Source organism: Natator depressus, chromosome 16 (genome assembly GCF_965152275.1).
Source record: "Natator depressus isolate rNatDep1 chromosome 16, rNatDep2.hap1, whole genome shotgun sequence".
Classification (NCBI taxonomy): domain Eukaryota; kingdom Metazoa; phylum Chordata; order Testudines; family Cheloniidae; genus Natator; species Natator depressus.
Window position 1 is genome coordinate 3,813,208 of NC_134249.1, and position 14,290 is coordinate 3,827,497.

General features: G+C 52.3%; 2 protein-coding genes across 5 annotated transcripts in view; one reads left to right on the forward strand and one right to left on the reverse strand.

Moving 5' to 3' along the window:
* Window positions 1-10,289, forward strand: part of TRAF2 (TNF receptor associated factor 2) — a 47,797-nt gene extending 37,508 nt beyond the window's left edge. For both annotated transcript variants that reach the window (XM_074973682.1, XM_074973683.1), the window contains 2 exons: window positions 340-488; window positions 1,675-10,289. In XM_074973682.1, the coding sequence (XP_074829783.1) occupies window positions 340-488; window positions 1,675-1,893 (368 nt within the window). In that variant the 3' untranslated portion in view covers window positions 1,894-10,289. The remainder of the gene's footprint in view (window positions 1-339; window positions 489-1,674) is intronic.
* Window positions 427-14,290, reverse strand: part of FBXW5 (F-box and WD repeat domain containing 5) — a 34,923-nt gene continuing 21,059 nt past the window's right edge. For 2 of the 3 annotated variants that reach the window (XM_074973680.1, XM_074973681.1), the window contains exon 10: window positions 10,510-13,728. In XM_074973680.1, the coding sequence (XP_074829781.1) occupies window positions 13,482-13,728 (247 nt within the window). In that variant the 3' untranslated portion in view covers window positions 10,510-13,481. Of the gene's footprint in view, window positions 8,411-10,509; window positions 13,729-14,290 lie in introns of those variants that run through there. The other variant, XR_012642097.1, reaches the window with a different exon arrangement.

Below are 14,290 nucleotides of genomic sequence, written 5' to 3' on the forward strand. Positions count from 1 at the left end.
TCTGCAGGGCAGAAGAGTGGAGGGAAATCCTTTAAAGGTCAGCAAACTTGTTCTTGTCTTGTAACAGTGGACGCATGTTAATTGGGCCTAGTGCCTCATGTACTGGGGCCCCAGTGTCTTGTGTGCTTTTAAATACATGTGCCATCATTTATTAACCCCCTTTATCTGCACCCAATGGAGCTGCTCCTGTGGGACCCCAGCTCAGGGAGCCTGCTCCTACTTATGCTTCAAAAGCCAAAGTCAATAGACAGTTGAAACTGTTTGGGAACCATCTGGGCTCCCCTGCTGCCCTAACCCTTGTTCTGCACCCATTTATTCTCAATGTTCTGCATCACTTAGCTTTCTACACAAGCAAATATGGCTATAGGATGTGCCTGCGTGTGTACCTGAACGGGGACGGCACTGGACGTGGGACCCACTTGTCTCTGTTCTTTGTGGTGATGAAAGGACCCAACGATGCACTTCTGCGATGGCCCTTCAATCAGAAGGTAGGTGCTGGGAGTGAGTGCAGAGCCAGTCCTGGTGCCTGAAAGACCTGCCAGGCCTATTGATGTATTTCCCTTGGCTTTAGCCCCACTCGGCCCCTCAGATGCCTGCTCTCCTAGACACCAGAGAGCTGGCACGTCCAGCAAGCAGAGGCAGAGAACGCAATCGTTGACACTAGGCCAGGGGTTCTCAAACTTTATTGCACCACAACCCCCTTCTGACAACAAAAATTACTACATGACCCCAGGAGGGGAGACCCAAGCCCTGCCACCCTGAGGGGTGGGAGGTGGGGCTGTAACCTGAGGCCCACTGTCCAGGGCTGAAGCCCTCGGGCTTCGGCTTTGACCCGAGGTGGTGGGGCTCAGGCTTCAGTTTCCTCCCAGAACCCAGCAAGTCTAAGCCAGCCCTGGCGACCCCATTAAAATGGGGTCCCGACCCACAGTTTGAGGACTGCTGCATTTGGGGGAGCTCTTCAATGCAGGCTCCTGTCATGGTGAAAGCCCAGGATACTACAAGAGAGGCCCAGAGGAGAGGGGAAGGGGAAGAGGGACAAAGATACAGTCAGGAGTGGGATGTGTTTGGAGAATGAGCAGAACTTTCAGAGTAACCACGTTCTGTGTTCTCCGATATTTAGGGACCCTGAATTGTGCTCCCTTAATCTGAGCTGTCATCTTTATTTTCTAAATTAAATTTCTAAACCTTGGCAGTTGTGAAGAAAACGTTAAAAATAAGAACCAGGTATAAACTGATGCGGTGCTTGAAACGACCCATTGGAGCAGTGTGATGTGCCTTGCTTATCTCAAAGGGACATGCATGCGATGGGGCAGGATCAAATTGAATATCAAAATCTGCAGCTGCTGGCTACCCGGGCTGCTGCGCGGACTTCATTTTCGCATTGAATTTAGCAAAGTCCCTAGTTGTCAGTCCCTCTGAACCAAGTGTAGAATTTCCCTTGTGGCACAGCAGAGACTGGGAGACAGCAGGGAGCCTTCCTGCAGGGTGTAGATCTAGCTGGGGCTTGGAATTGAGCCTGAACGCAGGTATTACCCCAGCTTGCTGCCACATGAATGCGTAAGGTTGTGTGTGTGTCTGCAGCTTTCAAAAGGTTAAAATGAATGGGAGTCACAGACGGGGGCTGCATGTTTGCCATATTGCTTCATGCTCTTTCTCTTTTGTATTCACCTCTAGGTGACCCTGATGCTGCTGGATCAGAATAACCGGGAGCACATTATCGACGCTTTCCGACCCGATGTGATGTCATCGTCCTTCCAGCGACCCGTCACCGAGATGAACGTTGCCAGCGGCTGCCCACTCTTCTGCCCAGTCTCCAAGATGGAGGCCAAGAACTCTTACGTGCGTGACGACGCCATCTTTATTAAAGCCATCGTAGATCTCACAGGCCTCTAAAGCCTCCTCCCCACCAGGAGCACTGAGCACAGTGCTAGCCGACCAGGGCTCGCCCTGTGCTGTACCCTCAGCATGCCCCAGACCAGGGGCAAAGTCCAGACCTGGCCCCGTCCCTGAAGGGACCTGCTCCGCTGAGTGGAAATGCAGTGTCTGATGGGAACCCTCCCTTGGTGTCAAAACACCAGCTGCTGTAGTGCAGATCTTCCTTGAGAAGAGGCTTGTGTTGAAGTTAGTTTGAGTTTGATCCATGATCAATGGGGACTGGATGATCCCTGCAGGAATCAGCTACCAGGGCTCCCTGCACCCGGGTTTCAAGCTAAAACGAAGGCAGCTCTTACGTACTTGTTTAATGCACAACTCCTACAATGGAACAGGCATTCAGCTTGCCCAGAGCATCACTGCACATCTCCCTTTGGCCAGGCCCTTTCATTCTCCTAGGAGAGCTCCGTGTTAGAGGGAGCTGGTTTCTCTCTGGTGTTTTTGCTTAAAGGTTCTGTAATTCTGTGTTGCTGGTTGGTTTGATCTTTGACATGAGGGTGTGAGGGAAGACATGGCCTAGGAGCAGGCAGAGGAGGTATGTGGGCTTGGCACGGCAGAGAGAGCTGTTAGCTCTCAGGGAGAGGGAAGCAGTTTAGCGGAGTCTTGCTGGCCTCTCTTTGGCAGACATAGCTGCAGAGGCACTTTGAGTGGGGCCATATGTCAGTAGGGCAAGAGGAAGCTGTTCCCAGTGTCCATGTCAGAGACCCAAACCCCTGCCTGGGTTTTATCTGTAAGTGATCTGATGGGAGGGGAAGTGTAGAGTGAGGGAGGACAGCACCTGCGGAATATTTTCCTCCTTTCTTTCAGTGTAGGCGTCCTATAGAACCTACTGCTCCGGTGCTCCAGGTGCCTTTGGCATAGCTTGTGTTTTTAACGACCAAAGAGATGAGTCTTGTAACTCTCTGGAGCGGGTCCTGACCAGTCAGAGAGGTGCCTTGGAATCTAATTTGTTGCCTGTTAATGGTTGACGCCGGGAGCTGGGCTTAGGGCAGGACAGCCTTGGTACCCCGTGTGTGAGCTGGTTAGCACCCCAGGAATGAGGGTTTAGCTGAGGGGGTGAGCTCATTAGCTCCTTTCCCCACCGCTCTCATTCTGGCTCTTAGCGCATCTCTCCATTTGCCTTTGCAGGCAGGCCCCTTCTGGTGTTCTCTCTGCTGGAGTCGTTGGTCCCCCACCGAGTGTCCTCCCCAAGGTGGCAGGAGATCTTGAATGTGAACTCTTGGGCTCTTCACTCTGTCAAGGGGGGTTAGTTGTTTACAAGGCTGGGGGACTAACAGCCACTGCAGCCCTGATTGCTGCGTGTAGCTTTTCAGTAGCACAGACTGGTGGCTTCCTTCGCGGTCACGCTCTCCAGAGCAGCCTGGCCAGCTCAGTGTGCTCTCTCCAGCCAGCCAGTCTGCAACTGCTTGGTTAGAAACTGTCTTAGGGCTTTCCCTGTGTACTCTTCCCTCCCTGAGTTCCTTGCACTGTGGCCCCAGTTGTTTTTCTATTTCGTGGAGAATGGGTCCCCCTCAGTGTGTTGCCATTGTGGCTAATTGGCCCCTCAGAGTTACTCTGTGGTGGTCACCTGTAACTCCAGAGTGGCCATTAGTCACTTTGGAGCCTTATTTGTGGTTTTCTGTCTCCTCTCCCCTTGGGTCCTGTTCTCTCCCACCAGTACAAACCTTCAGGTTCTCTTTGGCCAAAGCACCCAGCTAGCTGCTTTTTGAACCATCCTTCAGGTGTTGTCCCAGCCCTGTCCAACTCTTCCCCTGCTCTTCTGGCCTGGAGGACAGGCAAAGAGGCGGGCCCTGCTGCCCATGTCAGAGGTGCTCCCGGTGGTTGGCTGGAGCCCCCAGAGAGCAACAGCCCCACTTCCAGTTAGCATCAGTGATCCGCTGCCTGTGTGCAGGGGAAGGAATTCTCTGTGGAACGATCACCAGTTAGCAAATGCAAGGGAATCCAGGGTTGTGAGATTGTGGCCCTCTCCGTGGAGGAAGGCCATAGCCCCGCTGTTGTGTCCTCTAAAGAGAGAAATTGTGTGTTCCTCACCTGGTCTACAGAGCTGAGACACTTCTGCCTTCACGCTGTCGTAGCTCGGACCAGTGACAGGCTGTCTCACTGTAGGCCACCACTCAAGCGTAGGCAGCTGCCTGCTTCAGTCCACTTGGCCTCATACTCCTCCCAGCCCTTCCTGACACCTCAGCTGGGGTCAGAAATCAGTCAGTGGAGATGAGTTTTGATTCCAGGCTAGGGTGACGGGAAGCTTCTGCCAGGACTAAAGGGGTGCATATTGGCTCGTGCCCACAGAGAAGTAAGCCAGCAGGGGTCTCCAGCACTGCACTGCTCCCCAGCTGAGAGGCCACTATTACTGAGCCGTTATTTACACATCTCTCGTTTCTGGGCCAGGAGCAGTGGCTGGTTCTCTAGGGATGGGGGCAGGGAAAGGATTATCTGTGTGCAGAACTCCCCATCCAAAGAGGTGCCAATTCCATGATCTCCAGCTGCCAATAAACAGATGTAAAACAGCCGCTCCATGGGACTCAAAGGGAATTAAATCAGCTCAGTTTAAAGACCAACTTCTAGATACTGGAGGGTCACTGGAGCAGGCTGGGGTCTGAGTGCCTGCACCGCCCCAGGCTTCCAGTCTGTACAGTACTCCACAGCAAACTGAGTCTTTCTGCTCTCCCAGCCCTGCATTGACTCCAGCCACTGTTCCCTGCCCTGAGGCAGTGCTGCTGCATGCCCAGTGGCAACGGGCCTAGGGGCTGTTCAGTTTCAGAACACTGTACCCAGATGGGGCCCAACCCCTCAGGAACTAGCTGTTTCTCCAGCCTGTTCCCCTTCATGCCAGGAGCCTGTTTTCTGTTACGTGCACTCTCCAAATCCCCATTGCAGTGACTCTCCTGAGCCTTTGGGCACTTGCTAAGAGTAATTTCCCTACCTGAGGAGGCTGGAGACCACACATTCCTGTAGACTGAGCAGCTGATTGGCTGTTCGCAAGGGCCAGCCTGACTCTTTGTACTACCGTCCTCCAGCCCTGGGAGGGTCCCTGACAAGGCCATGGCAGAGTTAAACTGCTGCAGCAGAAGGCAGTGGGAGGTGAGCTCTCCCCTGCTTTGGGAAGTATTAGCTTTGTCTTCAGTGGCCAGGGCCTGCTTTTTGAGAAACATCAGTGTCACTGCTAGGCTTGTCCCTCCACAGCAAGCTCTGGGGATTTAGAGTACAGCTGCCTTTGGGGGATTGAGCGGTCAGGCAGTAAGGGGACAAGTGGAGATTTTTGGGAAAGGGGACCTGAGCCCCAGGTCCCATCAAAGGCCTAAAGCCCTAGCAGGGACCCTGAGGTTTGAAAGGTATCTCTGGCACATACTGTATATTGGCATCTGCTGTGGGTTCTGTCCAAGAGTCAGTCTGGTGGCTGGGGTGGAACCCAAAGCCAGCTCTATATAGTGCTTGTGGCAGGAGAGACCAAGGTGCTGTGCTGGAGCTGTCTGGCTCTCCCTCCCTGTGGAGAGGTGTTGGGATGAGTTTTTCGCCAAAGTTCAAAGCCTACCTAGGATGGCTGGGACTGGGGCTGCAGGAGCAGCCCTGTTCCACATCGTGCTGGGGGCTTCACAGACATGTGATGGGCCCCTGCCCCCAGGAGCTGCTATCCTAAACAGCGAGGGGAGGGGACTCCAAAGAGGAGCAGCATCCAGACTCCCCTGCTGTTCTGTGCTGTGGCAGTAGTGGCCTCCTGTGCAGCAAGATGGCTGCTGCTGTGCTTGTTAGACCACATTTTGTGCAAAAAGTGTGTGGTGGCTCCAGCAAGCGATTGCGCCCTGCTGCACAGGCATGGATGCTGTTAGTGGAGGCCCCATTGATCCCTGTGTGACACACGAGGTGTTGGGGGATGCTTGCGCTGTCACTGCTGCACCTTCCCTCATAGTATAAATTCACCCAAAAGCCTGCACTGGCTTCCTGCTAGAGCCCCAGTGTTCCCATGCTGGAGAAGACCCCCTGGTTCCATCCAGGCTGTAATATTGACCAGAGGAGCCCAGCTCTGGCACAGAAGGAACCACCTGTTATATCCGTCTCCTGGAAGAGGGTCCTATCTGCATGAGCAAACCTGTTCCAGCTGAGGGCACAGTTGGGCTGCTGCCCGTTTAAGCACAGCAGAGTGGAGGGGGAGAGAAGGGGTCCTAGTTTCTGAGGAAATCACTTGAAAGATTTCCTGCTTTTCATGTTGTTCTCTAGAGGGCTGAGAGTCCCACCCCATCGCTTACCAGCTGTGCTAAGGTTGATGGCTTTTCCATGCAGGACCGCCTACCCCCCCACCAATTATTTCAGCTTACTGCCTCCCTTCAGTGGAATTGATTGGCTTCCCCCTGCTGGTGGCTAGGATGCATTCCGCTGCAGCAGGGTCTGTGTCCACAAAATTCCAGAGTGCTTGAGAGGCTAAATGCCACCTGTGCCGTGCAGCACCCACTTTGTGAAAAGGTGGGGGCTGGAAAGCCAGTGGAGGCGTGGCTGTTCCTTCCCCAGTGCTGCTGTTCAGTGGATGTAAAGTACGCATGGACGAGGCAGGCGGAAGGTAGCTGAGGCTTGTACTGGAGCTCCTGCCGTGGTGCTGTTTTGTGCATGGATGCACTGAGAACTACCAGCTTGAAATGTGCTGTATGTGTATTTCACTGAGCCAGCTGTGGATACCTGCTTCTTAGCTGGGAGACACACCAGTGATGGCCTGTGATCCTAGCCTCATACAACCTCCCTTCTGAGTCCAGTCAGTAATGGGATAGCTGTGTCACAGCTCCAGCTGTCCGTTTCACACAACTGCCTTGAAGGACACTAGCAAATCTGCCTGGCCAGCACCATATCGTCATAGAATATCAGGGTTGGAAGGGACCTCGGAAGGTCATCTAGTCCAACCCCCTGCTCAAAGCAGGACCAATCCCCAATTAAATATCCCACCAAGGGCTTTGTCAAGCCTGACCTTAAAAACCTCAAAGGAAGGGGATTCCATCACCTCCCTAGGGAACCCATTCCAGTGTTTCACCACCCTCCTAGTGAACAAGTTTTTCCTAATATCCAACCTAAACCTCCCCCACTGCAACTTGAGGCCATTACTCCTTGTTCTGTCATCTGCTACCACTGAGAACAGTCTTGAGCCATCCTCTTTGGAACCCTCTTTCAGGTAGTTGAAAGCAGCTATCAAATCCCCCCTCATTCTTCTCTTCCGCAAACTAAACAATCCCAGTTCCCTCAGCCTCTCCTCAGAAGTCATGTGTTCCAGTCCCCTAATCATTTTTGTTGCCCTTCGCTGGACTCTCTCCAATTTTTCCACATCCTTCTTGTAGTGGGGGGCCCAAAACTGGACACAGTACTCCAGATGAGGCCTCACCAATGTCGAATAGAGGGGAATGATCACATCCCTCGATCTGCTGGCAATGCCCCTACTTATACAGCCCAAAATGCCATTGGCCTTCTTGGCAACAATGGCACACAGTTGACTCATATTCAGCTTCTCATGCACTGTAACCCCTAGGTCCTTCTCTGCAGAACTGCTGCCGAGCCATTCAGTCCCTAGTCTGTAGCGGTGCATGGGATTCTTCCGTCCTAAGTGCAGGACTCTGCACTTGTCCTTGTTGAACCTCCTCAGATTTCTTTTGCCCCAATCCTCTAATTTGTCTAGGGCCCTCTGTATCCTATCCCTACCCTCCAGCGTATCTACCTCTCCTCCCTGTTTAGTGTCATCTACAAACTTGCTGAGGGTGCAATCCACACCATCCTCCAGATCATTAATGATGATATTGAACAAAACCAGCCCAAGGACCGACCCTTGGGCCACTCCACATGATACCGGCTGCCAACTAGACATGGAGCCATTGATCACTACCCGTTGAGCCCAACAATCTAGCCAACTTTCTATCCACCGTGTAGTCTGTTCATCCAGCCCATACTTCTTTAACTTGCTAGCAAGAATACTGTGGGAAACCGCATCAAAAGCTTTGCTAAAGTCAAGGAACAACACATCCACCGCTTTCCCCTCATCCACAGAGCCAGTTATCTCATCATAGAAGGCAATTAGATTAGTTGGGCATGACATGCCCTTGGTGAATCCATGCTGACTGTTCCTGATCACTTTCCTCTCCTCTAAGTGCTTCAGAACTGATTCCTTGAGGACCCGCTCCATGATTTTTCCAGGGACTGAGGTGAGGCTGACTGGCCTGTAGTTCCCAGGATCATCCTCCTTCCCTTTTTTAAAGATGTGCACTACAATAGCCTTTTTCCAGTCGTCTGGGACTTCCCCCGATCACCATGAGTTTTCAAAGATAATGGCCAATGACTCTGCAATCACATCCGCCAAATCCTTTAGCACTCTCAGATGCAGCGCATCTGGCCCCATGGACTTGTGCTCGTCCAGCTTTTCTAAATAGTCCCGAACCACTTCTTTCTCCACAGAGGGCTGGTCACCTTCTCCCCATGCTGTTCTGCCCAGTGCAGGAGTCTGGGCGCTGACCTTGTTCGTGAAGACAGAGGCAAAAAAAGCATTGAGTACATTAGCTTTTTCCACATCCTCTATCACTAGGTTGCCTCCCTCATTCAGTAAGGGGCCCACACTTTCCTTGACTTTCTTCTTGTTGCTAACATACCTGAAGAAACCCTTCTTGTTACTCTTAACATCTCTTGCTAGCTGCAACTCCAGGTGTGATTTGGCCTTCCTGATTTCACTCCTGCATCCCCAAGCAATATTTTTATACTCTTCCCTGGTCATTTGTCCAATCTTCCACTTCTTGTAAGCTGCTTTTTTGTGTTTAAGATCAGCAAGGATTTCACTGTTAAGCCAAGCTGGTCGCCTACCATATTTACTATTCTTTCTACACATTGGGTTGGTTTGTCCCTGTAACCTCAATAGGGATTCTTTAAAATACAGCCAGCTCTCCTGGACTCCTTTCCCCTCACGTTATTCTCCCAGGGGATCCTGCCCATCAGTTCCCGGAGGGAGTCAAACTCTGCTTTTCTGAAGTCCAGGGTCCGTATTCTGCTGCTCTCCTTTCTTCCCTGTGTCAGGATCCTGAACTCGACCATCTCATGGTCACTGCCTCCCAGGTTCCCATCCACTTTTGCTTCCCCTCCTAATTCTTCCCGGTTTGTGAGCAGCGGGTCAAGAAGAGCTCTGCCCCTAGTTGGTTCCTCCAGCACTTGCACCAGGAAATTGTCCCCTACACTTTCCAAAAACTTCCTGGATTGTCTGTGCACAGCTGTATTGCTCTCCCAGCAGATATCAGGGTGATTGAAGTCTCCCATGAGAACCAGGGCCTGCGATCTAACAACTTCCGTGAGTTGCCGGAAGAAAGCCTCATCCACCTCATCCCCCTGGTCCGGTGGTCTATAGCAGACTCCCACCATGACATCACCCTTGTTGCTCACACTTCTAAACTTAATCCAGGAGTCTTTTGCTAAGCCATGCAGGGGAGGATTCTTGTAAAATTCAAGCCTCTTTACCCACAAGCCTGTGAGGGAAAGAAACCTTAGGCTTGTACACCAGTCACGGGGGAGAGAAATCAGTGCTGAGGGCTTGTTGTGGTAGGGTTGCCCAGGAGCAAAACTCAAAAGCAAACAAATCACACCTACAGTTAATCAAACAGAAGTGCAGTAGGCCAGGCTCCTGCGTGAGGAGCTCAGGTGCTGAGCTCCTGCAGCTCTGAAACCAGGCCACCTGCAGGCAGCCCATGTGTGGCTGAGGGTAAGAGGAGGTGGCCTTATGATGAAGGAACAAGTTTGGTGAGAGGGGCTGTAAAAGTTTTGGTCCTCCTGTTTAGCTGCACTAGCACTATGTAGACAGAGCGGGAGCTCTCCGACTGGAGATGCTAACACAGCTCTTTGTGGTGCACCCCAAGGATTGGCACACTGCTTTCCAACGGACAGCAGCAGTGTAAACAGCTAGCAGGAGTGAGGCCTGGCTTTAAGGTTGCCCCACACTTCCATTTTTTACACAGACATATACAGAAGTGGCTTCATTATCATAGCATTTCCTCACCCCCAAAGGGAGCTAAATCACAGATGGGGTTTTACTTCTGCAGAGTGTCTCTCTGAGGCATGACTGTGTTTAGACCTCAGAGTGTGGGTGTTTGGCACTTGTGGAAATGGCTTTAGTTTGATGTAGCTGATGAATCTTCCAGGGGCCTGACCTGGTTGGTGATTGCTGTGTGCTAGCTTAGCCATAACAATATTTCCTCCATTAGCAGCTTTGCAGCACCTTCCCTCGAACAAGCACTAGGCTCGAACCTTTCATGGATGTGTCCAAACAGCACAGGCTCTAAATGTGAAATGAAGTGTCCTCTGTGCTGTTGTATGAGTGAGACCATTAATAAAGTATTGTATCATAAGGGAAGGTTGGACAGTAATGGGACAACATGCAGCACCATCAAGAATGGGAACTAGAAACTGTTCCTGTGAAACTGATGGGCTGGAGGCTTTGAAAGCAGGACCCTTTATGTGCCACAGCCTCCTTCCATTCCCTTTACTTTGCTAAAGAACAGGACAAATAACCCTTCCCCTCCCCCCCCCCTCCCCCCCACTGTGGTAGGGCCTACTGGGTCCTGGAGGTGCTGAGAGCTGTTCAGAGGCAGGCCCTACCCTAGCAAGTTTACTTTGCAACATGTGCATGTGGGACTGGGAAGAAAGGGGCTTACCTGACTAAAGCCCCACCAGTCTGTAAACTTTTGTTCAAAAGAAAACCTGCCCCTGTGAGTCATGGCTCATTGGCACTGCCCCAGCAGACACTCATGGCCTATGTGAAATACATGTATTGGCCCCATTTCAGAGAAGGGAAAACAGGCAGCCATCACCATCATGGGGCTGTGGCCATGCTGGGGCAAGAACACAGCTCAGACTCCCAGCCCCTCAGCATACTACTTTCAGCTCCTACAACCATGCTCATTTCTCCAGCCCTCCACACATCACCCCCCAGCCTAACATTGGCCACTGACACCAAGCTCCACCCATGGTACCTAAATCCCCATTTGGGCTCCACAGCCATCTGTGAAACTCCCACAAAAAGCTGTAGAAGCTTAAACTCACTCAGTGCTTAAAGTTGCTAGGTTGGGCCCTGTTGGCTTTCTCTAGGCAGCCAGATGCCTAGGTGCTGCCTAAGCCCCACAGCCCAGGGTAAATGGCACGCTGAGGGGCTTGGCTACGTGAACAGCAGCAGCAATCATGGCCCACTTTAACCATTCAGGCCCTGGTTAGGACACAGCTGGGATATGGGAGACCCAGATTCAGCTCCCTGCCTACTGTGCTGGTCTAAGGTGGGCCTCTCTCTACGCTGAATGGGCAGATAGCGCCTAGGCCACCCACCCACACTTTGTGACTCACAGTGGGGGGTCAGGAGTGTCTCTGCTTATTCCAGGCACTGCCCCAGTCAGCAGTGCAATGCTCAAGTCCTTGCTGGATCCTAAGGACAGGCCCACCTAGCGTATTGCCTCTGTACTAGAGTTCTTGGCTAGAGGGGGTTGTTTTGGGCAGTTACAAACATGGGCTTGTACCTCATCTAAAGATGAGGCCGTCTGACGATTCGAGCTTGGATCCTGTGTAGTAGAAAGCCACTCTGCAGCGAGGAGCGGAATGTCTGAACAAACAGACCACCTTGCCGTGCCCAGGCAGTGTGGAGCCAGCACTAAGCCCAACGCAGCAAGCAGGAGAAGGGTTCACACAATCTCCCAGCTATTTAAAAAATCCCCACGCTGGGGGAGTGAATTTAGTTTTGTTAATGGTCAAACAGCTCCAAGGGAAGTATCCATGTTTTCCAAACCATTTGCAGACACAAACTCCCTGCTCTCTGGGGCAGTTGTTGCTGCTAGTGACAAGACAGACCTGGTATGTGAACTGCAGGTGGGGAGATGGGGGTGGAGCCTGCTGCTGGGGGAGGGTAGCAACACTATTAATCTTGCCAGCCCTCATAAGAGGAATTCAAACCCTCCGTGTCCACAGCACAGAGGCTGCAGCCCAGAGGACTGACCGAAAGCAGAGCGTACAGACAACGAACAAGTACGCAACTTTCTCTTCCTCCCCAGCCGTCCCTGCTGTGCAGGCCACAGCCACTGCTTCCCAGTTCAGAGGCCTCCAAATTCCAGCCTGCTATGTCCAAAGTTGCTGAGACATGCAGCTTGAAGGTACTGGGAGCTGCGGTTACCAGCACCTCAGAAATCCTAGCCTGTGGATTTGGATCCTAGATCAGACACCCAGTTAAAATCCTAGGGCTGTTTTCAAAGACAAACTAGTTCTTAAAGAGGGATCAGCTTTGACCAGGTCCAGCTACTGGAAGTGAGACATTTTCCCCTCATCTCCCGCTGCTGGCTTTAGAAGCCCCCATCAGTCTTGGCTTCCGCAGGCTGCCTCATCACACCCAGCTCTAGGGGCCTTGGGTGAGACCAGGAGTGCAGCATGACTGAGCACAGCAAAGACTGACTCATTGTTTCATTAGGTGATTTGTTAGATGAGAACTTAAAGGCGCTTGGGGAGGCCAGTACCATAACAGGGAGAAGTCACCCACAGTGAAAGAGCACTTGGACAGGTCTCAGCCAGGTAGCAGTTAGTGAGCAACTCGGCGTCAGCTGGGATGGCATAGGCACCTGCTATGTTCTGCAGACCAAATACCAAGAGTTTCCAACTGTCACAGCATGAGCTACACTCATGGCCAACTCTAGCCCATAAGCTGCCCTCATTGAGGGGGAAACTCAGCTTTTGATCACCACTGCAGTGGATTGCCTGGAAAACACCACATTAGGCAACGCAACTGTAGCATCTTAATGTTATTTAGCAGCTCACCAAGGTCTGTCCCATGTGACTCACCAGCTCTCCACGTACCCTTGTGTGGAAGCCAGTGGTGGAGATGCACAGGCTCACAGCTACTGGAAAGCAGTGACTGAGGCTTGCCTTGGGCTCTGGTAGGCCCGAGGTGGAGACGTGGGGCAGAAAGTTGCTAGCTGCCGTCAGCAGAATCTTAGTGCTGGCAAGCCAATGCACGTGCCATAATGCTGTGCCCTTCTAGAGCGAGCGCCTCTTTTGAAAGTCTCTTCGCTTCCCAGTTTGTATTCAGGACCTAGCTAACCAGTAACACTGTCAGCGCCTCCTGCAAACAGACATCAATAAAACAGCTACTAAAACAGTCCAGCTGTGACAAGAGCAGTGCTGCGACATTTCCCTTTGGCCACCTGCTTTGCAGCCAACTGCTCTCAGTGAGGCTAGATCCCAAGCTCTCAAAGAAAAAAAAGCCACCAGAGTCTGTGCTGATCAGTGACCAAAGCTTGGCTGCAAGTAGCGGGACCGACTAGCAGCACTGGTGAGATGTGGATGGGGAATTTGCCCTGCAGTGACCTGCTAAGGCCCAGATCGGACCCAGCTCACAGGCTGCAGTTTGTAACAGTTTTGTCACATGCGAGCCATTGGCGGGAGCGCGAGGTTCTCTCTTGGGGTAGGATCCTTCCAGGACCTTTTGCACACAGCTACTCTCCATCTACGCTCCCACTGTCCGAAGCACAATAAAGGGTGTGGCTGGAGTGAGGCAGCAGCATGAGCAGGTGCCTGGCTCAGCTCTTCTGGTTCATGAGCCAGGAGAAGAGCAGCTTCCGGGGCTTAGGTTTCCTGGCTTGGTGGATGCGCACTGTGCGGGGGGAGCGCCACACTTTGATGGTGGTGTCATCACTGGCTGTCAGGAGCAGTTCCTGCTCAATGGGGCTGAATACCACCGAGTTGACCACGTCGTCGTGCTGCAGCTTGGCCAGGCAGATGTTATAGTGCCGGTCCCAAATGTAGCCATGATGATCCTCTGCCCCACTGCATTGAACAGAAGACACCAGTAAGAACCCAGCTCGGCCAGAGGGAAAGGGGCCCTAACCCGCCTTCCCCAAAAGCCTCACAAAAATATATGGAGGAAACAGGTGCCTCTCCCCTAAGGCCTGGGGTTACACCCAAAATACTGACCCAGCTTGTGTCCAGCCCTCACAGCTGTGAGGAAAACCTTTCCAAGAAGGAGCCAAGGGGAATCGATGCAAGGGTGTTTGTCTGAGTTTGCAGTAGTGCTGGTGTGAATTGTGCTGCTCAGTTCAATGGGTACTCACCAGTGTCATCTTTAGGGTTCAGAGTTAACTTACCCATCAACATGTTCCTTCTTCCACAATCCCAAACCACCAGAAGCCTCGACTATCTCCTCCCACAGCTCCCTCACCCAGTACTGCACTGTCAAATCAAGAGCATGGGGACAGCATAACATACTGACTGCTAGCCTCGTCACTGCACTGAGCACGTGGTTGGCAGTCATCCCATTCGGTACAAGCCTACAGTTTTTCAAGTAAGTCGCGCTGCTGCAGGAATTGCCCGAGTGCCTCCGAGGCTGGGC